A 25041-nucleotide genomic window follows, 5' to 3' on the forward strand; every position below is an offset into this window, starting at 1 on the left:
CATTTAAAGACTGTTAGGATGTAATGGCATTCAGCAACTTAATATAGTCGGGGACCACTCAAAATCTTTCAAGCCTGTCTACTCTTAGGAACACTACACTCTTCCCAACCAATATCTGGCATTGAGCATAAACAACTTAGCACAGTAATTATGAGTAAATAAAAACTGAAATCCTTATGTACACATACTTTATATTTATGCAGATTAGAACTAATCTGGGTCCATAGATCAAACTAGGCAATGTTAATAAATATAGAATAGATAACATCTAAAACAATCCAGAGATGGATAAAGACATAAAAACAATGTGAGTAAAAAATCTGTTTTTATCTGTGCACTCTCATACTTTTTAAATGCCAGCTACTCATTGTTTCCATCTAACAGTGGAACTATTTGACATTTGGCCCTTTGTTATTTCCTTTTCCTTCAAAGAAAACATGATCAATATCAGGAGCCTGTGACAATCTTGATGACTTTTGACACTTGATATTAGAGCACTGGATGGACATTTAATTGCTGTTCTAGGTATTTACGATTAATAAAATCATGTGGATTAGAAGAAGGCAGACTAGATGAGAGATGCAGAGAGTTTTGTTACATTTTCTGCAGCACAGTTCCCCAAATGAGAGGTTGGGTTGTCTGTGGTTTACTTTGAAACAAACAGTGGTGACACGTCAGGATGGAAGGCAGTTTGACACTTTAGACCCCTTTGGGAGGTGGTGGGGGGTGTTAGATGATACATACCCTTAATCTGCGCTCATAAGCTGTGTGGTTGCTCTTGGCCTGCTCTCTCCTCTGCCTCCACTCAATGAGGCTGGGGCTGTGCTCACTGGGTAGTGTGATGTTGCATTTGCTAACCGCTGGGTTGACTACTCCGGCCGACAGGTGCGGTTCTGTGCTGAGAGCCACGTCCATTCCACTGGCAAAGGTCACGTGAAATGAGCCATCTGAGCTCACGCGGTAAGTATTCTGAGCGTGATCTGCAAGAAGCAGTGGTGAATGTGTGAAAATGTGTGGTTCCATAAGTATGAACACTCACAACTTGTGTACAAAACAGACAGCGCTAAGGTGATACTTGTGTCTAGCAAATGTTCCTTTCTTTGCATGGTTTCTCTTGTCACTTTGATGCCCCCCTGCATCAACACAGAAAAAATTAACACATTGTCAGGCTTAAAAGACAAACTGCTGAAAACATTTTGGCAGCCAAGGAAAGTATGAAATAGTATTTCCTGTTTATGCCTGTTTTAAACTTGAAGAGAAGGGGGGTCTGCTGTTTCACACCTCTGCAAAATCTTCTCATAGCCTATCATTGCTTTTGTGTTTCAAGCTGCTCCTGGTATGATTGAATGGAAAACAATGATTAGTGTAATTTGTTTAAACAAATCACTGTTGTAGCATGAAAATGGTAACTTTGTGTCAGTTTGATGTCAGTTCTTTTTTAAATTATGACATTTTTATATCAGGATTTTTAAAAGTCATAAAACTAAGAGACAAGGTTTTAGGGAGTAACGGACATCGTTACGTATTTAGAATCCAAATCATATGTAACTCTATTTCGTAACAGTTACAATGTAAATAGACATTATTCCGAATACAGTTACATTGGTGAAATTGATGGATTACATTAAAGTATTTATTTGTATAAAATGTGCATTCACTCTCAAATTAAATGACAGTGATTTATTTCCTAGAAGCCCATGAAACAAAACAGGAAATGCTTGCAGTTACTACTTACTCGAGACCACAGAGCTACACGGCATGGCCAAGAGAGGAATGCATTTATTTTCTTGGAAATTCAAATAGTATTTAATGTTTAAGCAAGAAAAAGGAGTGTAATATTGCGCAGTGCAACATTTGTTTGTTTGCCAGCTGCTAACTTGCTTTCAGCATCCAGAGACTTCTCTTTGCAAGAACTGTCTTGAAGAAAGTAAATTTCTGGTCTGACTAAATTTGTTACTAATCACATTTAGTGTGGATGTTAAACACTGGTTGTGTAAATGTGATAGCTTAGCCGTTTCATATAATTTTAACTAAATAAGGTGTCTCGTACATTAAACAATTCATTCTAACTACAGTTCCAAACATGATGCTCTGCTCCAAGTGTGCAGTCGGCCTTGTTATAATATTTCGGCCCTCCAATCCACTTTAAACGGTGCTGTAATTTTATATATATATATGTATATATGTTTTTTTTTCCACTTCCTGTATGGTGAAGAATTTCTGAGCTTCTTTCCACCCCAAATGGTGCTCATAACATGAAAGAAGACCATGTTCAAACCAGCAGAAGTTTCATAATCATCAGAAGCAGCTCAAATTAGCTAAATGTATAATACTGAATACTTGTTACATTTTAAAACTGACAACAAAAACACAAAGCATATTATCTTAATTCAGTCTGTTTCATAAATACGGAATACCTTGTGAAAAGTCCCATTAAAAGCAATTAACACTGAACATACAATGTACTTTTCCTGGAAAGATCCCATGCATGGTATTCTTTGAAAAATCCACAGCATTAAACTGGTGCAGTGTTCTTCTGTAGAACAAAATCAGTATTCAGAACAATGTTGGTTAATTTGATTTCAAGGAGAGGCAGGGGGAGCTACGATAAATGATTAATGAACATAAATAAATTATTTTTCTAATAAGAAACAAATCAGCGAGCATGTTTGAAATGTCGGCTCACAAATGACAATTCAATTACCTTTTTTATGAAATATACCATCGCATGTGGAGGTACTATACTTTCAGTGGCCATTTATAGTGCTCAGCCACTGAGGGCCACTGCAGTAGAGACGTATAAAAGTCATCACCACTCAAGAATACATCACGGTTGATGGTCATAAAGAAGCCCATTTGATTCTGAACAAAGCACCTCGGAATACCCAGAAGATATGGTCAGAACTCAAAGTCAGCAGCTGAGAGACGTACCTTGGTGGAATGTGAAAATGGTGTCGGAGGAGGAAAAGTTGGTGACCGTGACAAAGTTCTCTGAGTTGGAGCTGTCTACTTCCACCCGTACCGACTTCTCCATGTTGCTGTGGAAACTGCTGACTTCTCCAGTCGGGAAGGTGACATTGATGATGTGTCCTTCACTGTTGTACCTATTCAGACAAGAACCCTTTCTTACCAAGGGGGGTTACGAATGCACTGAAGCACAGATCTGATTTATCCGACACAAAAGGGCAAGAAAGACATTTCATCATCGACTCGGGACGCTCACTGAAGGGTCATTTTAGAAAAGAGACGTATTTTTGCTGAGCTGTGGAGCTCAATTACCTTTGATCACTTTAAAGATATCTATATGTGACTTTTGAGACCACTATCAAGTCATATATCAAGAAACAGCCAGTCCTGGTGTCATAAACATTTGGGGATAGCAACAGGGCAGGAGGGATGGGGAGAGGGGTGTAATATTATGCTGCTTTGGTAGAGAAGAAGATACCACAAGATGGCACTGATAGCTCACACCAAAGCGTGAGTAGAAGGGGGGCTGATATATTCTGTCAGTAGCAATGATCACAATGATGCTTATTTCTTCCCCATAAAGGGTGACAAAATGTCTGCTTTATATGGATATGTTGGTGAGAAGAAGCCTTGCATGCACTGTAAGAGGGATAAAAAAAGTGGGGAGCTGTGAAATCATACTGTGCCATCCAGATTATGTGAAGGCACACTCAATGCATGCACTCAGTGTCTGGTTTAAGAGAGAGCTCTGCCACTGAATAAGCCTGAAGGAGTTATTATATAAAAGAGAAAGCCAAGCCTTACTCATACACCGTAGTCCAGGCGTTCTCATCGCTCTTGGTTGCTAGGAGACCGCTGCTGCCGTGGTAAGTGAGCTGGGCAATGTCATGGCCTTGGGCAGAGACCCTCTTAAGTACTCTGCTGTTGCTGACGGTGAGCCAGTGCACCTGGCCCCTGGGCGACACCAGCCACAGCGGCAGGCCGTTGGCATCCCTCCTCACGTGGACGGCACTTCCATCCCGACCAATCACAGCGCTGAGCTGCCCATCGGCTGAGTAACTGAAATTGTACAGGTAGTCTCCAGTGATGAGGTGCTTGGTGTGAAGATGCGTGCCATTGACACTGAACAGGTAGAGCTCCTGATCAACAACTGAAGCGATCTCATAAAGGCCGACGGCATTGGGCTGTGGTCTGTTGACACTCATGGCACGGATGCGGATGTTACCCAAATCTGCAATGTACAGTGTGCCGTTTGGGGCTACCGCTAGCGAGGACGGTGCTTCCAGCCGCGCATCACGGGCATAACCACCATCACCTGAAGCAATAAATAAAATGATTTGAGATTAATTAAAACAGAGGCTCAGTTCTGTCTCTATGAAAGGCTTAAGATGATTATCTGAACTTCATGGATTGAAGAAAGTTATTAATTTAAGGTTGCTTTGACAGAAAAAAAAAATGCATGTATCTAAAAGAAAAAAAATAAGTGTGCTCAGTGTGGGCGCACTTTCAAGTGTGCTTAGCAGAGGGATTGGGGATGTTTTGATGGGCGGGTGTGTGCTGACAGCAGGCTGGAGGTTTGGGAACCAATGGGGAAGGAGGCCATCCTCAAGGGATCACAGTGTGACGGACAGAATGTGTTTGTGTGCAGAAGGGAAATGGCAGATGAAAGCCTCTGAAGAGAGTAATCATCTGTTACCAGCATGACATGATGGGAAATATGCAAAATACCCAGGGTGAAATAGTCACTGTTCCACCCTATTGGTTTACAGAACATCCAAGACATGGATTTTTTTTATTTTTTATTTTTTAATGAACACCCACACACAATCTGACTTCACTGATAGTTCCGTTATCTTTATCGTCAACAAGTTCTCGTTTCAGATTAGATTTAAAATCTGCTTTGTCATCACAGAGAAGTGAAGGTCAGCCAGTGGTGTCATTTCTGTGCTTATGATGTCCTTGACTCTCAGGACACCTCCAAAAAAGCAATTTGAGCAAAATGCCATTGTTGCAAATGTAAAAAAGCTATTAATAACCAGAAGTGGCACAGGTTAAAACATGTTTGAGTACAAATCCTTTCAAGGATTTATTTCAAACTACCTGCCTTCCCTAATCATCTCAATCCAGCCCTAGAGTTGCCAGGGCAGTTAAAACAAAAATCCCATACCGGGATTTGCCACCTCTGTTAATAAGTCAAAGCCTCAGTATCAAATAGTTTATGACACTCAATTCCCATCAAAAACTTAAAAGAGAAAAATACATTTGGACCCTTGGGAATGAGAACGGATGTTAATGAACACTTCCATTAAAGTGAAGTTAGTGGTCTCCACTATAAATGAATAAAGCAATCTACCAATTTAATCTACTGACATCAAAAGCTCATAAGTACCTCAAAAACAGACGGCAAGAAGATAAAAATTAAGACAAAGACATCATCTTGACCATTATGTTCTCAAATCATTTTCAGCTTTCCAAAGATCACTATCCATTATTTATCATTCCATCTTGAGGGACACTCATAAGTTAAGTTAATAATAAATCAAAAGATTTGTCTAACACCATATATAGGACTGGGCACTTCTGAGGATAAGAGAAAGAATATATTTTCTTTGGGAAATATCTGTATCGTTGGGTAGTTTTGTTATTTTAACTTTACTCAGTTTTGCAATAATAACTATTTCTCACAACATCCCTAATCCCACTGCGGGGGTGTAAACTTGAAAAATAAATTGAAAAGTATTTAAGACACATGCCTGCACTATATTTATTTTGGCGAAAAACAAAAACAACAACAAAAAAAATACTATTTTGGTGTACAAGACAATCATATATAAAGCATTCAATCTCCCGAGCAGGCCCAGAATTGAGAACCTGCTGGCTGTCCGCTTACCAGAAAAGCAGTCGCAATTTGGATCAATCTTGCAGTCACAGTCGGTGGGGGCACCAGCTACAATTGAGATCTCCCCATTGCTGGTGACCTGCTGGATACGATTGATCTTTCTCTCATCTGTCTCTGCGATGTACAGTAGACCCTGATGGGACACAGTGATGGCCTTGGCTGCCTCCAGTGTGGAGTGAACTGCTGATTTGCTGAGCAGGAAGTGATCAAGCCCCGGGACCTGGCAGTGGATTGGACGCCCGGCTACAATGCGGACTTCAAGGCTTTCCGACACCTGCAGCACAATGTTGTTATCTAGGATGTAGAGGGAGTTGTCCATGGGATTGATGGCCAAGTCCGTCGGCCATTCCAGACGCACCTGCATCCAAAAGACATGACCCAGTTTTCATTTGGCAGCCTCTCATACCAATTAACTTGATCTCACAATAATTTGACAGGCAACAGACAGCTCATCCGTTAGAAGCTCATCATGTTTTAGACTCAGTCCTCAAATTAGTGGAATTGAAATACTTGGGTCTAGCTCCTTCTACTTGCAAGTAAAGGTCAGTCAACAAAGTCCAACCTTTCCTCACTGTTTACCCAACACTGCCTACAACACACCTTCGGATTATTTCCCCTGCCCCAAATGTCAGGTAATAACTGTGATCACTGCCAGTTCAAATTATAGCCCTGTGCCAGGCAAGGGCTGCATTAGTGGGAGGTCAGAATCAACGCAGGTGGGCAGGAATATTTTGTGAAACATCTCCGACTTGATGGAATCCTGCTTCTCCCTGGAAGATTGACGAGCTCCATGAGTGAATTAGTAAATAAATAGAACATGTTAAATTGCAACTGACAGATTCAATTATTCCATCTGTCTGGAAGGCTGAGAAGAAGGGGTTTCTCGGTCAGAATCCCATTATAACAGGGAATGATTCATCAGGACAAAGCAAGGCTCCCATCGTGCCATGCAAAAGAGGACTGTGTAATTCATGCCTGCATGGACAACTATTGATCATATCCCTTTCATCTCAGCTCATCATGAAACAGTTACTCCAGATTGTCATGCACTTGCCAAGATGTGTTTGCTCTCATACTTTTTGGCTAATTCCCTGCTGATGCTATGTGGGCCTCATGGTGGGAGAGCCTTAACTTGAAGTGGCTTCAACCAACCAAGAGGGCATTGATTCAAAGTCATTCCACTGTCACTTTCTATAAACATGCTTGTGGAGTACACAAATGGCAGAACATATCATATAACATTAAATACTGGGATGTTGGGCTGTGTGGAGGTGAAACGAGGCATGGAGGGAGAGTATGCTGTCTTTGGCTGGCAGCTGGTTGGATAAATAATAAACATGAACATCAAGAACTGAAAGAATCACTCCGCATATCTACAGAGCACAAGAGCCCCGCACCCAACAAATATCTTATGCGCAGAACTGTGTGTTAGGATAAAAGCCCCTTTCCTTGAAACTTGCGTGTAAGACTATTTATCCATAGCGAAGACCTGAAAGTGTCCACCATGGCTCCTTTTGGTGAGAAGTGCAAAAGAAGACAATTGTGTCTCATTCATTCATTATTCATGTGACACTCTGCCAGCTTGGAATGTCTCTGAAGGCTTTGATCTGATGGGTCAGTAATCAAAGTTTAATAAAGTGAGAGGCCTCCTTTGCACTTTATACTAAAGCCCTTGTTACTTCATGAGGTGGAGGTGGTGGTGGTGTGGGGTGTATTAGGGGTGGTGTGGGGTGTATTAGGGGTGGTGTGTGGGGGGGTGCAGGGTAGCTAAGAAATGCCCAAAATAAATAAAACAACAATAAAGAACTACAACTTTTCAGCGCTTAGAGAATAGCCAGATACTCACAGGGCGTGATATTCGCCTAACAGAGTGGGAGAGTAAAATTAGTATGGATTATGCTAATTGCCATATGCATGTTGTAGGTGGGTCAGTACAGCTTGGAACGAGCGTTAATCAGAGGCTAATTGCAAGCAGCCTCTCTCCCCCGGATGATCTGCAGGAGTTTAGTCTGTGCACGCAGTTCGGTGGCCAATTCGCTGCTGGGACTGGAGGCTACACAACGCTTATGTGTGTGTGTGTGTGTATCTCTTCTGATTCTGTATATGCCACTTATGGGGGAGGGTGGACTTGTGCCATGTGTGGATCTGCAGTGTGTGTGTGAGAGAGAGAGAGAGGGAAAGTGCATGTTGTCCGAGAGCCCAGGGCTTGTGCGGGCTAATGTGTCTTGCTCTGGCTGATCTCTCTCTCTGCCCCCACCCCTCTCCCTGCAGGAGTACACCCTGGCGTCAGGTGATAAATAATACATTAGTATTTTGACAGGGCATAATGCGCTGCAATGGGGCAGCGGGCACTCACACGCCTGCCTTTCCTTCTGCTTGCTACTGCTCTGCTGGCCCCGTAATGGGGAACTCTACAAGCCCCATCTCCAAAAGCAGCTCTTCCTGGAACTCTAAAAGAGCTCTCAATAATGACAACCTTAACTCTGCAGTGAAAGTAGGAACATAGTCTTCCACTCAAGAAAATAGTCTTCATAGAGGAGCCAGAAATGTAATTGGAAGCTTTGGAGCAGCCACACATGACCCTAATGTCACTATGCCCAATGTCAAATGTCAGTCAAGCCCTATTTGCATTGTATTAGTTTTTCAGGGTGACATCTGTAACAATTTTACATATCTCCTAAGTGATAAAAATCTCTCAACTGGATGACAATAAGTGTCTAGTTGCCAAATTATTTTTTTAATATATTTTATTGTTTCACTGCTTAGAAAATAATTTTCTGGGGGTGTCTATGGAAACGCATGCTCAGAGGCTAAATAAGGTGCACAGCAGTGCCCAAACCCCTGTTTTACCAATTGCGAGGTGAGAGTTGCCTGTTAAAATGTAGAGATTTGCATCCGAACAGGATTAAAATGATCGCTGAGTTCAGTGAAAAAAAGTGGGTAATTTAGCCTGTAACACAGACATGTCCACATCGGACGGAAATAAAACTACAGGGGACACTCTGTAAATAAGGGACTTAAACCAGGACCCCATGGAAACTTAATCCTATCAGTATAGGGTTTTAAAACCCATCAGCATTTTTTTGGAGTGATGTAGAATCTTCCAATACCTTAGGGAGGAGCTGGAGTGATATTTGTAATCCAGAAAAAATAATTCAGCATCAGACTCTGATCTCACTAATGCTCTCATGGCTGAATAAAATCAAGTTTACACAGAAGTGTTCCACAATTTACTCTAAAGCTACCCTATTTAATGCTTTTGATTTTAGAAGGACGGTTAGATGAGCAGATGTCTATCAATAGTATATTTGCCCCTTAAAATGGAGCAGAGGAAGAAGATACACATTTAAGAAAGTGTCACTCTTAGTGCTTATGTCTCTCTGTCATCAAATTTCCTGATGAAATCACAATAATAAATATTAAGGGATTGAATTCCAGCCTTCAAAAAAGGTAACAGCTGGCCCAGAGCCCTTTTAAAGGTCACCATGATAATAAGCCTGGATGCGCAGGGGAGGTGGGTCACTGAGGCTCCACCCCCCAAGGTGAGATGTGGATATGAGAAATGGATGTGAATATGGGTCAGTGTGTTCCATTAACAGGAGAGGGAGCAGATCTGTGAGCCATCTCTGCCCGACCCTGTGTGGAGACCAGAATGCCGCAGTACGTTCTGATTTGTCTTGTTCACACAGTTCTACATTAAGTTCTAATTCCCTGTTTCAGTAAACAAACAATGCTATAGCAATAGGAGTCCTTGGGCTAGACTACTAACACCTACACCTACATTTACAATCTGATTAGAAATGTAAGTTGCTCTTCATAAAAATACTTGACAAATGACTAAAGTAAATGTAAGCTATGAGCTATAATATATATTGACACTATTAGGCTAATGTGGTTAATGTGTAAATGCAGTTCATACATTTTAATCCTAAACTTTTGCATTGGAGCTATGAGACTAACGTGGCTAATGAGCAATTGAAGCTTGTACTTCACCAGTAAGCCTTGTTTAAACCATATTTCTAAATATTCACATATTTAAAACCACTCAACCCACATGGAAAATTCATCTGAAAAGGGCATAATGTGACTCCTGTTTTAGTTAACTGTCACACAGTGTCAGACAGTACATAACAGTCAATTTGAGAGCACTTACCATTTGAACAGTTTGAGGCAAGGATGTGATGATTTATGCATGCAGTTTCCACAGCGATAATTACTGTGGTAGAAACTTCCATTACATTCGGTAATGTTTTATTCCAATAAACTGCACAATGTGGATACCAATCAAAATAATGTGCAAAAGCCAGATGCATCGATTCTTCAAAAAACAGTTATTTACAATTTTTTTAATTAAAAAAATAGCAGAACATATACCTTTGTTGTTGAAACAAAATGGTCCAATTAAATTTAAATCCCTATTCTGACAGCATTAAAGTTCCATTGGGTCCTAGGGTAATTCACTCTTTTAATGAAATTTAGATTACAGGCTAAATTACCTGCTGTTTTTCACTGAACTCAGTGGTCATCTAGTTATTTTAATCTTGTCCGGATGAAACAGGCCGATTTCACTGTTGGCAATGCTGGCACCATATTTTGCTTTAGAGAACACAAGCAGTGAAACAATACAGGAATGGAGGAGTTACTGAACCAGTTACTTGTTACAGGTGCAAGTATATAGCGTACATTTTGAATTGTTATAAATCTTTTTATATTCACTTGTGATTCTGTGACAACACAGTATAATTCAGGAACTACAAACTCTGACATCCTCTAGTTTTTCATTGGCATCTGGATACGAGAGTTTTATCACAGAGGAGACATGTTAATTTTTTTTTTTCCTCCCCTTACAGGCGTTGAAACAGCCCTTGAAAAATGAATCCAATCTGAATGGGGCTTAAGAGTGTATTTTCCTTTTTCTGAAAAGGTACCGTTTACCAAAGTTTTTAGTCAATTGGGACAACATAAATAACAGAAAGATTAAGAAACCTCAGAAAGCATTAAACTAAAAGTATTTTCCTCTATCACAGCTTCCATTTTCTGAAGAATCTCCACATTTTTTAAGAACATCTGTAGACATGAAATATATGAAAATACATTTTTCATACCTATAGAATTTTCATTCTTAGAAGTTGGTTGCAGAAGATTGTGCTCTGAAACAAGAGCAGAGCTTGGGTTTTACCCATATTACTTGGAAAATGAGGAAATGGTTTAAGCACATACGTTTTCTTTAGTAAAGGCAAGGTTAGAGAAGTGGGCTTAGGACCAAATGGTCATCAGTTCAATCCACTGGAATGGGAATTAAACAAAAAACTAGGCATCACACTCAAATATATTATTTTTTTTTGTGATAAAGCATCAAAAACTATAATATAAGCCATATGACTAGACTTCTCATTCTGTAGTCTCCACATTCTTCTCCCCAGTTCTCCTTCATTTTCTTTTTGTGTGAATGGATGAAGCATGTGAAAACAAATGCAGCAAACCATGGCAACAGCAACCCCGAGCTTAGCTGGGGGAAGTAACGTGGCCTTTCTTGCCGAAAAGATTCCCATTGTCCAAAAAGGCAATTTTGCCACAGTTAACAATTTGCATGTCCATACAAACATAGACTTTTTGGCCCTACACATGTGCAGACAGAGTCTATTGTTTAAGGTGGAACATTCATTCATTCATTATCTGTAAGCGCTTATCCAATTCAGGGTCACGGTGGGTCCAGAGCCTACCTGGAATCATTGGGCGCAAGGTGGGAATACACCCTGGAGGGGGCGCCAGTCCCTCACAGGACAACACAGACACACACACACACACATTCACTCACACTCACTCCTACTCCACTTTTTGAGTTGCCAATCCACCTACCAACGTGTGTTTTTGGACTGTGGGAGGAAACCGGAGCACCCGGAGGAAACCCACATGGACACGGGGAGAACACACCAACTCCTCACAGACAGTCACCCGGAGCGGGAATCAAACCCACAACCTCCAGGCCCCTGGAGCTGTGTGACTGCGACACTACCTGCTGCACCACCGTGCCGCCCTAAGGTGGAACAGAGTAATCCAATACAAAGCTGGTGAATGACGTTAATACCAGCCTCATAAACTGACAAATTTAGGGTGGAAATAAACATTGGGATATGAAAATAATAAAATACTTATAAAGAACATAACTTCTTTATAATAGAACACATTTTTTTCTAAGAATTCTGGACCATGGTAGTGTTCTGTTTCCATGATCCTTTGATCCGAATTATGTGAAAACTTGAAAAATGTCAAGGCAGAACAGTGGTGCTACAAACAGTGTCACTCCTGCACAGCTCCAGAGCTGATAACTGCATTGGGTCACTGACTGTGAGTGTGGTGTGATCTGCATGGGTTTCCTCTGGTTACTCCAGTGTACTCTCACAGTCCAAAAACACGTTGGTAGGTGGATGGGCTGTGTGAACGTATCACATATAACATGCAGAAATATGTTCTCTCTAGAGCATAGGTGCTTATTTTCACTTAGTAAATCAACTTGTAATTTGTTGTGAGATGAATGAAGATCTGGAATTAAATCAAAAGCTGCACATCCCACTTCAGCGGTAGACTGTATAAAACCACAACAAAGAGAGAAAAGCAAAAAGCTGCTCAGAGCTTTCCGCCTCAGCCCCTCGTGACCATAGCTGAAGGGGGCGAGGACTGCGCTAGACTAGCTGTAACACTGCTAGCCAGGAGAGGGTTTTGATTTATTTCTGCTGGGCCTGTGCAGGTGCTCCCCAGGCGCACAGCAGCCTTTAGACTTGCTGTGAGGCACACTTCTCATTCTCTCAGAGCGCTCTCAGCCGAGGGGATGCCGAGCCTGGCCGTGATTGGCATTGAGCTTGCCACCCATGCTTCTCTCAGTGGAGTTTCCACAGTGAATTCAAAAGTATAGTTCCTGCTCCTGGATCATTCCTTATACATTGAGTCTGATATAGCACTAGAATACTTAACTCATTAAGCCATCTTCTTAATTATCCAGTTATCTATCTCAATGTGTGAACAAACCTCTCCATGCAACTAATTACTTTGTCGAGTTACAGCACACAGCAAATGTCAGAAATCATCTTTCGGTTAATACATTTGTAGTCAAAACATTATTCCATTTCTGAGGAGATGAGAAAAACATAATCCACTTGCCCAAAGAAATGGAAAATCAAAAGGTAAAACCTGGGGTTATATAAATAAATAAAGTGAAATTCTAAACAATGAAGCAAGACCTGGCAGACCACCAAAATCATCAACATCAGAAAAACTTTTGTCATTGAATGGAAAGAGAGAAAAAAGCTCAATTCTTGCTTCACATCTAAAATAAAAAGCACCGGGGTTTCTGTCCATTCGTCCACTGTAGCTGCAGGTGTCCCAAAGCCCAGATCTCATCATCACTCAGTATGTTTGGGATTATTTGGTATGTGAGAAGTAAAACATGTAACCAACCAATTTCTAAGACTGAATTTTTAGGTTTGGAAAAATAGTTCCAAAGTAGTCCAGCTTATCAGGATATGTGTTTTAATTAGGCTAAGTGGGCTAGTATCTGGTAAAGTTTGTCAATGTTTAGTGAATTAGTGGATAGGGCATACTTAAGTCAACATTTCATTACATATGTATGGAATAAGAATGACACACTCTAAGTTTAAAAGGGTAAAACAGATTCTCTTTGCTTCTCCTCTACTTCTTTAACTCAGAACATTGATTATTAAAGATAAATAATACTTCTGTAAAATAGCATACAGTATGTTTAATACTTAAGCGTTCCGGAAAACCAGTGACATGTTTTAAGTCTCTTTAAGGATTTCAATGAAGTCATAGTGATTGCAACTCTGCAGCCACTTTATTTGGCATTGTCTTTGTAGAGCCATTTTCCTTTCAAACATTCAAGACTACCTCAGATAATGCCTTTTAAACGTTACTCTAATGTGAAGGATCTTTCTGTTTATAACTTTACCCAGTGTACTTAGGATTGAGGTCAAACTTATAAATGTTATATGTGAATATTTGGAAAATTGGTTCAAATTTAAGCAGATTTTATTACTCAAAAATTTATTATATAATTTACTTGTGTTCCATCAGAGAATATTAAATGTATTCATGCATTCATCTTCTGTAACCACTTCTTCATTTTCAGGGGGATGGTGTGTCTGGAGCCTAGCTGAGATCATTGAGCACAAGGCAAGAATGAACCCTGGACAGGGAGAATAAACCAAGCTCATCACAGGCAGCATCACAGACTCACAACCTCAGGAACCTGGAGCTGTGTTGCAGTGACACCTATTGTGTGAGCGTGCTGCTTGAGTAAAGTCTATGTTTTAGGGAATTTAAGGTTGTGTATTTGTCCATGGCTCTATATTCCATAGAGACCCATTACTCCAGAGAATGTAGTTCCACTGCTCCACAAATTAATACCATCTTGTCAAAATTTACTCTTGGGTTTGGTGACCTTTGGCTCATGTGCAGCTGCTTCAGTGTGAACTAGTGTGCTTTTCTGCCGAGATCATGCAAACTGTACATGTGCACCATTAAGTAGCTAAGTGGACTGTATAAAATGAGTGGCAAGAATGTTTGGACAATATGTACAAAACGGTATCTAAAGGTATTATCATATAAAAGAAGACTGTATACCTGTGTGATGTCCATGCGAGCATCACAGCTGAGTGGCTGGGTGGACATCAGACCATTGGATCCAATGAAGGTGGACAGCACCCCTCTCTCATTGATCTTCTGAATGGTGGTCCCGTCCACAAAGTAGACAAAGCCTCTCTTGTCCACTGCAATACCTGCAACAGGGAGACAGAGAGCAGTGGTGAGTGTGTGTGTGTGTGTGTGTGTGTGTGTGTGTGTCTGAGTGCTTGAGACAGAGTAGGCTTATCCTCATTCTGTCAAACATTGCACTCAACAAATGTAACTTTCAACAAACTCATTGCACCATAGCAATGTAATTATATTTCCTTTCCATAGAGCACTAAAAGGATTATAACAATGCAAAGGAAAGAAAATAAGTCATTTGTGAGATTAGATTCTAGGAGAAAAGGCTTTAAAAACAAGAGTGCTTAGGACTGCATAAAAAGCCCAGGATGGCCTTGGCGCACTGCGGCAGCTAAGGCGTTTCTGCTGGTGCTAAACTGGAAGGTGGAAACTGGAAGAGGGTCGGAGTGCACACGGTGGAAAGGTTACGGAGAGCGATGAATCATTGTGGATGGGCAATAGGCAACCTTCAGCTCACATTTCCATAGACCTAAATGGGCCCTTCACTCAGCCATGGTGACTCACTTTCATGATGAACCGGCACCCTTCCTCACAATGCATGTCATTCAGCTTTTTACGACTGGAGCGCCGCTCTCTGGCCCTCTGATCACTCAAGAGGAAAATGAATTAGTTGTGCATATGCGGGCGGATGGAAAATCTCATGCAGGACCGTGGAATGAGGAAAGAACACTTCCTCTGTTACACATTAAAATGACAGTGTAGTAATAATAATAGTAGTAATCATTATTTATTAATTAATTCATATATAAAATAAATAAATACATACTCTCTAAATGATTTAAATGTCAGCTGATAAGGAGTGAACAACTGATATTCAAAGCAGTGGAGTCTAGAAAGGAAGCCTTCCAGCACCTTTTTATTTATTTTTTTGCACAGTCACTCTTGCACCATTGTTTGCTGAATCAAATGTGCTTTGTGCAAAAACAAATTTTAAGCAGATTTTTAATTTAATGTTTCATTTTATTAGCAAAAGTTAGCAGAAACTGGGCACTTAAATTTGCTAAAATTTAAGCTCTAAAGAAGTTACTTAATAATTACTCGTTTAAAATGAACCAAACATGCCATTTCACCAGCGCTGTTTAAATATATGCATCAAAACCCCACTAATAGTAAGTACACTGCATAGCTACAAGAGTAGAGCAGCCATGTCCAAGACAGGGATTTGCTAAAGAACAATAGTATATACAGTACTAGAATATAATCAGTTGCTTCTTGTAGCCAGGGGTGATTTCAGTGCTCCTAAAACGTGTGTTGTGTCCACACATCATGTTTTACAGTGTAAGCATTCATCATCATATTTGTGAAAACAAATCACTGGCTAGACGAAATCAAACACGTCCTCCTCTCCACCATTCCATCACATCAACTTACATCAGTGAAACAAACTGTAGGTGCAACAGTGTTGTGGTGTAGCATATTAGGTAACAAAGTGATATCTCAGAATATGGGTTGACCATATTTTCAAATAAAAACAGTGAGGTATGCTTAGTGATAATTCCTATAATACTTTGCTTATTTAATGTTGGCTTTATTGATGGCACCAACCTTGATAATGAAAGTTTACACTAGTGTCTTTCTGTCCATTCATGCCCTTTCTCCAATCAACCTGATGCATTGCACCTGTTGTTCCACACTGAGAATTGAGATTTATATATTTTTTTATGTTTATGGCATTTGGCAGTCATACAGTTTTAATCATTGTGCAAAGGAAGTGTTAAAAGGCATATTATTGGCATAAGACTATTATTGGCATAAGACTATTATTGGTATAGTATGGTATGCATGGTCTGTATATGTATGGAAGGCACATCAGGCTACATCAACCATCTAAGGATCGCAAGCCACAAGAAATGTGTTGCTGAGAAATATTAATAATAATTAAATAACTGTATTTTAACCTTAAATGGGGTATTTTATGCAATAATATTATGCAATTGTGCAAAAAAACAAATTAAAAAAATGTTGTATTTCCACTTGGGTTTGTACTGCTCCTATAAAGACACCAAGTGCGGAAAAACAAACAAACAAACAAACAAACAAACAAACAAACAAACAAAAAAACATTCATCTGTTTTCTGTGAGTCAGTTGAAAGATTTTGATGTCAGGAATCATATGCTTCTATAAGCCTTTTGGATGGCTTCCTCATTATGATGTCACAATAAGGCAATTTGCATAGACCCACCCTGGCACCACCCCTCACCTGCATAAGCAAGGGAAGGGTGAGGCATGGCCAGCAACAACTTGCATAAGTTGACAAGTGACAGAGCCCTTAAATGGCTCATTCTGAAAGGGACTGAAACTGGCAATAGAGCTGGTGAGATCTCTTTATGTGAGAGTAATTTTGAGCAAAGAGATTCATTAACATGTTGTGTATAGCCCATAGACCTATTCTAACTTGTTTAAAAAGAGGCAGAATATGTCCCCTTTAAAGGGGAATCCCATTTCTTACAGACCTTCAAGGGCTTGATATGTCATCAGAACACAAATAAAATAGGAGCATCGTTACCAGGCTACTAGCGGTGCCCTTAAGGTAGCTGTGCACTGGTCTGCAGCGATCACCAATGTTTAATAATCATGTATTACCACCCAGTATTAACTCTTCTGTGATATGACACTGAATTCAGCTTTTGATTCTGTAGCTATATTATTTTATTAAGCAACTTCCAGTTTCTCCTTAAATGTTGCAGTAACGTCAGGTGCCAGAATGTATGTGACTCACCATTTAAGGTCATCGGTGTGCTACTAGTTGATGTTTCATGCTTGTTATGGAGAAAAGGGTGATAAATCATTTAAGCTACATTACACTAAGATAATACAATTGTATTACCCACAAACCATATGCAAAACAGAGAACTGGGATTTACCCTAATTCTGAATATCATTTAAACATTGTATAGAAAAATAGGCTAACATTGGTCATATTTAATTTTATAAAGTAGCAAACATTCAGATTTTATGTTGCCTGGTCTGTGATTGATTCCAGGTAGGCTCTGGACCCCCCGCGACCCTAAAATTGGATAAGCGGTTACAGATAATGGATAGATGGATGGTCTGTGATTCACAAATTCACATCCCTGACCAATAGTGATACTGCTATGTACAGTCTCTGCCCTGTCTGAGCCGACACGGCGTTAGCGCTGATGATTTTGGTTTCAAAACGGAAGATATTACACAAATATTTTATGCAGATTACAAATTACAACACAGCAAGAGTCACACTATACCCAGGCATTCTCTCAAGGTGTGCTACCTTGTAGAAATGGGTGACCATAGACCATACTTTTATAACAGGCTCCTAAAAACAGTAAGCAGGAGATATGCACAGCCTAAATCTCTGTATGAAGGAAAAGACAAGGTAATTTGCAGATAGTGTATGGCCACAATCACTGAGTACCGGCACAGACAACAGTCAGCTGTACATTAATGGAGTAAACAGTTTCATTTTGTGTTAATGGAGGCTAAGGGGACATATACAGCTATGTTTGTTTTTTTCGTTTTTTAAGGAGCCTAAGCCTGGCATTTATGCTGGTTCATTTGTTCAGATTTCAAAAGGTGATCTTGCATGTAAAAATTTGGTGACCACTGATACACGCTATCTAGTTGTGGACACACAATGACCTTGGGATCCCATATCCAGAGACTATTGCATATTAACCCATCTTTACATTATAGAGTGAATAAAACAATTCCAGGATATGAAAAATGAAGTCTGCATATTATTAGCACAATTTATAACTGGTCATCACTTTCACACATGCCAATGACTCAACAAATTATGTAAAACCTTCTTCTTTTCACACAGGTTCAGGAGGTTCGGAATGAGAAAATAAAAAGCAACAGAAAACAAAAACAGCCCACAGCTTCCACCTTCACTTCAGATACTGTATGAGGTGATGCAATCTGCAGGCAGGCACCCCTGCTGGCTGCGGTGGCACCACATTTGTCATGCTGTTTTATGTGGGGGCATCTCTAAGCCCCCCACCCGGCCGAGCCAGAGCCTTTTGACTTTCCCCGCAGTAAGACCATCTTCTCTCCGCGCGACTAATGAATTCCGCCGACTGTCAGCGAGCGACACAACAGGGTCAGCACATTGCTTCTGCATGGCAAAGGTGAACCCAGCACTGCTGCCTCGTGGCCCCTTCATCATTCGCATGACACTGATAGATTATATGGTGGAGTGGGGCAAAGGCTGCTACTGGCACCACCCCCCAACCCCCCAAAACCCCACTAACCTCACTCGCTTCCCTGTCACGGCCTGGCCAAGACTCATCAACAGGTAACTGTTCCATGTAAAGAGCACTGCAAAGTGTGCCTAGTGCCTCCACACCTCCTTGCCTTGACGTAAGAATCTGCAAGGGAGCTACATGCATCTATGCAGCCTGAGTAAACTGGTGCACCTTGTAGTGCTAGTCATAAACATTTTTTGTTTTTACAAAATGCACAAGCACTTTTACGAGAAAACACTTACATAGCACCACATTCCTTAAACTGACAAATCTCTAATAATGTCAGTGGCTTTACAATCTGGCAGTAGTTTGTCTATACAAAAATGAGTTCAGAATGCTGATGACGTTTATTTCATTAAATGCATATTGTGAATTATAGAATTTATTTATATGGTTGTTTGGCCAAATCATTCTTTATGATGCAAGTACATCGTTCATGTTATACATCATGTTATATCTACATAAATGCATCAAAAGCAGAGAAGCTGCTTCCTGTGCATCCAAGTTCCCTTGAATGGCATTTTTCCACTGCATGGTCCCTACTCTACTCAACCCCGCTCTACTTTTCCTTTACCATTGGGGAAATCTGATACATGAAAGTGGGTACATTTTTAGTCACTACTCTGACTAAACATTACATGTAAACTTGTAGAGCACTGACTGGGCAGAGAGACTTGTAAATTATGCCAAAATGCAAACTTCCAGCACAACCTAGCTGTCTGTAAAAATCCCAAGCGTCTGTAGAGGTCATATGCATTAATCTGACTCACAATGGCAGTGTGTAAAATCACACCATGGTCTTTTGTAGAGGTTCAAACGGTTCTTGGATAGGTGGAACGGAGCTGAGTAAAGTCCAATAAACAACAACATGCAATTGCACGATGTGTTAATAACTTTAACAAGGTAGCAAGTGAGAAAAGACATGTAGAGTTGAGTAGAATAGGTACCATACATTGGAAAACTGCCATAAGTGAGTCAATGGAGGGACAAGTGAATTTGAAGATGCAACTATTTATTGAAGCATGTTAGTTTAGTTTCTTTGTTTCTTTGTTACTTTGTTAAAAGTCCAGTTTTGAAATGTCCTCATTACTAAATATACCACAGTCAACTTTCAGTGGTATTACAACAAATTGGAAATGACTGAGGATGACCAAAACTCAGCCACAAAGTGGTAGGCCACATAAACTGACAGAGCAGGGTCAACAGATGCTGAGGCGCACAGTGTGCAGAGGTCACTGACTTTCTGCAGAGTCAAACCATACTGAACTCCAAACTTCACGTGTCCTTCAGATTAAGAACAGTGTGTAGAGACCTTCACGGAATGGGTTTCCATGGCCGAGCAGCTGCATCCAACACTTACTTCACCAAGTGCATTGGTGTAAAGCATGTCAACAGTAGAGACGTTTTATCTGAAGTGATAAATCACACATCTTCATCTGGCGATGCAATGGATAAGCCTGGATTTGGCTGTTGCCAGGAGAATGACACATGTCTGAATACATTGTGCCAAATGTAAAGTAAAGGGGGGATTATGGTGTGGGTAGTTTTTTGAAGACTCTGGCCTTGAAAGGAACTCTTAATGTTTCAGCATACTAAGAAGAAAAGCTCTCAACTTTGTGGGAAAAGATCCACAAAGACATAGATGAGTCCTGACCTCAACCTTTGGGATGAATTAGAGTCAGGCCATCTTGTCCAAAATCAGTGCTTGACCTCAAAAATGCGCTTCTGGAAGAATGGTCTAAAAAGTCCCATAAACACAATCTTAAATATCTTTAATTATACCTGCAAAGGGTGGGCCGACATAATATCAAGCCCTATGGATTAAGAATGGGATGTCACTCAAATTCAAATGGCAATATAGTGAAGCTTTACAGGAATCTTTTTTAATATAGGAAAACATTAAGACTGATGGCCAGAACTGAAGTGTTTCATGCTACAAACTGTTTTTTCCCAATCTTTTTATTTTATTCCATTCCATTTTAGGTTTTTAACACCAATTTGGGCCAAATATTTTCCAGTTGCTGTGCGTATGCGCCTTTAACAAAACTGCAAAAACATTTCAAACCTAATCTTTTTGCCTGAGAAGACATTTTGGATCCAGTGCAGTTTCAGCCACAAATCGGATGCATTCTGCCCACGTGTTGTGCACAGAACTGGTGCACGAGGCCAAAGGTGCAGTTTAGGGGCTGTTTACGGGCTAAAATGTACTTCTCTTACTCATGCATATGAGTAAGATGTAAATATATAAACGAGATTACAAAAGATATGCTTAAAAACTGGAGCAATTTGTCTACATGTCGTCCAATATCTGCTGACATCAGAAAATGACTATACCTGATGTACATGTAAACACAGTTATTACTTATAAGGTAAGATATCTATCTTTATGCATAAAGCACATGAAATACACTTCCTCAAACATCCTCTTGCTCTGTGATCTTGCAGGAAACAAACTCTGTGAACACTCTCTACATGCAAGCGTATGTCTTCACAGAGCTCTCTTTTCAAAACGTCTCGGTTGAATCAGTACCTCCATATGTGCTGAAATGTTGTTTTGCTGGTGATGATATATACAGAAATAAATCCACAGATATTTAAAAGAGTTAGACACAGTGTGGACCTTCAAATAAATAAATATATAAATAAATAAATAAAATGTAATAAAATAATTTACATCAATTTCCATTAAATACAGCAGATTTTATTTTTCTTGGCCAATTATTAATGAAAAAAGCACAAATATGCCTTGGGTAAGCTTTCCAACCATTTGCCATACCATGTGTTTCTTTTTTTATTACTATTATTTATTTTATTTTAATAAAAGCCTTCTTGATTTTTCAGCCTGTTCCCACCGGGAGCATTAATCAACATTATTAACTGCAAAAGACTTGGACGAGGGCATGCAAAACTGCTATTGACATCTTCTTCTCCAATTCTCAGCTTGGAATTACCAAGAAAATGCATCCGGGCGGCGCTGATGACTTTTTCCAACACTAATTTCTAGTGTTTTCATACTGCACAAACAAAGCACAAAGTCACATTTCTTAAAACAATTAGCTCTCAATCGGTGGAGCTAACCAGTTTTGCCTCATGGCTTCCAATCCTTATGCCCAAAGGTTTGTACATAATCCCATTACAGACAATTGTAGTTGCATGTGCAAGCTTCACTTAAACCATTACATGAAATGAGGTGCATGTGAACCTATCATCATGCCCAATGCCAAGCATCCGTAGGTGTGTAAAGCCCAACAGCAATGCGGTGGAATTGGGTTGATGCAGTGATTGAGCACTCTTTATTTTCAACAGGAACTAATCATAAAATATACATACCTGATATTCTGATATTACTACTGTTCTTCTGGCTAAATTACATCAAATCCTCACAGCAATGTTCCAATATTTATTCTAAAGCTATCCCAAAGGAGTAGAAGCTGTTACTTATTTTTAGAATGAATGTAGCTGGCTATTTCTAGTATCTGCACAAGAAAAATAAATAAGTTTACAAATAAATAAATACACACATAAATAAATATCAGTTGACATAATTTGTTTTCATGTTTCTGTTTAAAAAAAACTAATAAATAAACAGCTCATGATCTGCGTGGAGAACGGCTTTTGCCACAGATTTGGCTTGAATGTGACTGTCTCAAAGGGTCTGGGCTAATCTAAATCCAATTAGCAGTGGGAGAGGGGAGCTTTTAACATCCACAGCTTTGCCTTCGAGACCAAAAAAGAAAAAAAAAAAAAAGAAAAAAGCATCTCCATGTTCCCTCTTTCCTTTTCTATCAGCTGCTGACAGCTTTTGTCGTCGCCTTTTTGCCACATGACAATTTTATACCTCAGAAACATGAGAGGAAGGAGAGAGTTTTGACTGATTCTATTCATTTGTTTGTAATATGGATTATTTTATATATTTGATTATCAGGCAAATCAGAAGTCATACCAGCAGCTGAGACACAGAGTTGTGTATAACATTTTTGTTATTATTATTAATAATTATTTATAAATTTTTATTTATTTATTTATTTCAAGCACAATTAAGTACATTTCTATAAAAAGAACATTCATTCATTGTCTGTAACCACTTCTCCATTTCAGGGTCGAGGTGGGTCCAGAGCCTACATGGAATCACTGGTCCCACACATACACACATTCACTCATATACTCACATCTAGAGACACTTTTTGAGTCGTCAATCCACCTATCAACGTTGACATGGGGAGAACACACCAAACTCCTCACAGACAGTCACCCACAGCGGGACTCAAACCCCCAAACTCCAGGTCCCTGGAGCTGGGTGACTGCAACTCTACCTGCTGTGCTACCGTGCCGCCCTACAGAGAGATCTCTATTGCTTTGATGTCAAATTTCTGCTTATTTACTGAATTGAACATAATGGGAAAAAAATCAGACAAAGAACTAACAACAAAGTGAGATCTGTGTGAAAGTTACAACACATTATACATGACTCAAATGTAAGGAAACAGAAAAGTAAAGAAAGACCCATTTAAAAGATGGTGGTCAATTTCAGATACAGTCTGCGTGGGAAGGGTGAAACTTGTTAGACCACAGTATCCCCCCCTTCCCACACAGTTTCTGTCTACAACTAAATCACTGTCTTTTATATGTGATATATATATATATATATATATTTAAATGTGTGTGTGTGTGTGTTTCCAATACATGTTTTAAAAGAAAAGAAAAATTGTTTAGAATGAAACTGTTGTTTAGAGTACAAGATATTTTCTAATCATAATTGGACCAGCTGTGTCTTTTTGGACTGTGAGAGGAAACCAGAGCAGCCAGGTGGTGAAAACACACCAAACTCCTCACAGACAGTCATCCAGAGCAGGACTTGAACATACAACCTCCAGGTCCCTGGAGCTGTGTGACAGCAACACTACCTGCTGCGCCACCGTGCCGCCCTATGGTTTATAATAAATATCTAAATCTATATGTACTGCTTAGGACAGTTAATATATGAAATAAATAAGTTGAACTATATAAGTACAAGCATAATTGTAAGTAGCTCTGTATTTTCACAGTAATGCCATAAGAAGCTGAAGAAATCAGGATGTGGTTTTCCCTCTTCTTTCAACATGCACAGCTGCGAGCTCTTCACAGCTTGAGGGAACGTATTCTATTCAACAATGTCACAGGAAACAACACCTCAACAATGAGCAAACATCATCTGCAACACTTAGTGAGTGACGTGACAGAGAGAGCGAGAGAGCAAGAGATCAAATAAAATAAAAAAACACCCATGCACATTTTAGAAAAAAAAAATACAAACACTTGTGTGATTTCATCTGTTATCGTTACCACTGAATAATAGAAAGCATATAGTCAGATTTAAAAGGACAGCAAAGATAAAATGCCACACAGCAAAGCCATGTGCCATTTCTTAAACAAACAGAGATACTGGAGAGTGCGGACACCTTTGTATGAGAAGCAAATATATAACTTAAATAAATAACTTAAATTTATATTTTAATGTTATGGTAAAGCTTATTTATTCCAAACTAATTTGGATTATGCATAATGGCCTTTTTGCCCCCTCCAGGGTGTATTCCCGCCTTGCGCCCAATGATTCCAGGTAGGCCCTGGACCCACCGCGACCCTGAATTGGATAAGCGCTTACAGATAATGAATGAATGAATGAATAATGGCCTTTTTGTCCTGCACATTGTAACCCACCATCTCCCAAACAGCAAAGATAGGAAATATATACTGTATAACATAAGGCCCATTTAAAACACTAACCTTAACCTCAAGAACCACATAGTGGATCGGTTATTCAATAAATAACATATTTTTCAGATAAACAACACTTTAAGTTTTCATTTTTGAATTTCAGTTCTAAAACATACACATGCTGTTTTTCTGTTTCTATTGTAAAAAGACATGTAGAAATTAAGTAATGAACAAAGCACACACAAAGCACACCCACACACTCGTACCATGTTTTACACTTGAATTCACACTTAGGCTTGTAGGATGTGAAATATAACACTGTTCACTTATGCCAGATTTACTGCATTTAATTAAAATGGATTAAATTACAAATACTACATTCTAATGTTTTCTAGTGTTTAAAATCATACATAATGACTATCCTCATACATTCATATATTTCAAACGTATTCACAGTGGGCCATCATCATAAA

General features: G+C 39.7%; 1 protein-coding gene across 1 annotated transcript in view; it reads right to left on the reverse strand.

Moving 5' to 3' along the window:
• Positions 1-25041, reverse strand: part of LOC136674158 (teneurin-1-like) — a 362280-nt gene that overhangs the window by 12359 nt on the left and 324880 nt on the right. The window contains exons 23-27 of the mRNA XM_066650044.1: positions 14504-14658; positions 5858-6224; positions 3772-4282; positions 2932-3104; positions 745-980 (exon numbers count right to left, since the gene is read on the reverse strand). Of these exons, the coding sequence (XP_066506141.1) occupies positions 745-980; positions 2932-3104; positions 3772-4282; positions 5858-6224; positions 14504-14658 (1442 nt within the window). The remainder of the gene's footprint in view (positions 1-744; positions 981-2931; positions 3105-3771; positions 4283-5857; positions 6225-14503; positions 14659-25041) is intronic.

The sequence above is a fragment of the Hoplias malabaricus genome, chromosome 17, assembly GCF_029633855.1.
Source record: "Hoplias malabaricus isolate fHopMal1 chromosome 17, fHopMal1.hap1, whole genome shotgun sequence".
NCBI lineage: Eukaryota > Metazoa > Chordata > Actinopteri > Characiformes > Erythrinidae > Hoplias > Hoplias malabaricus.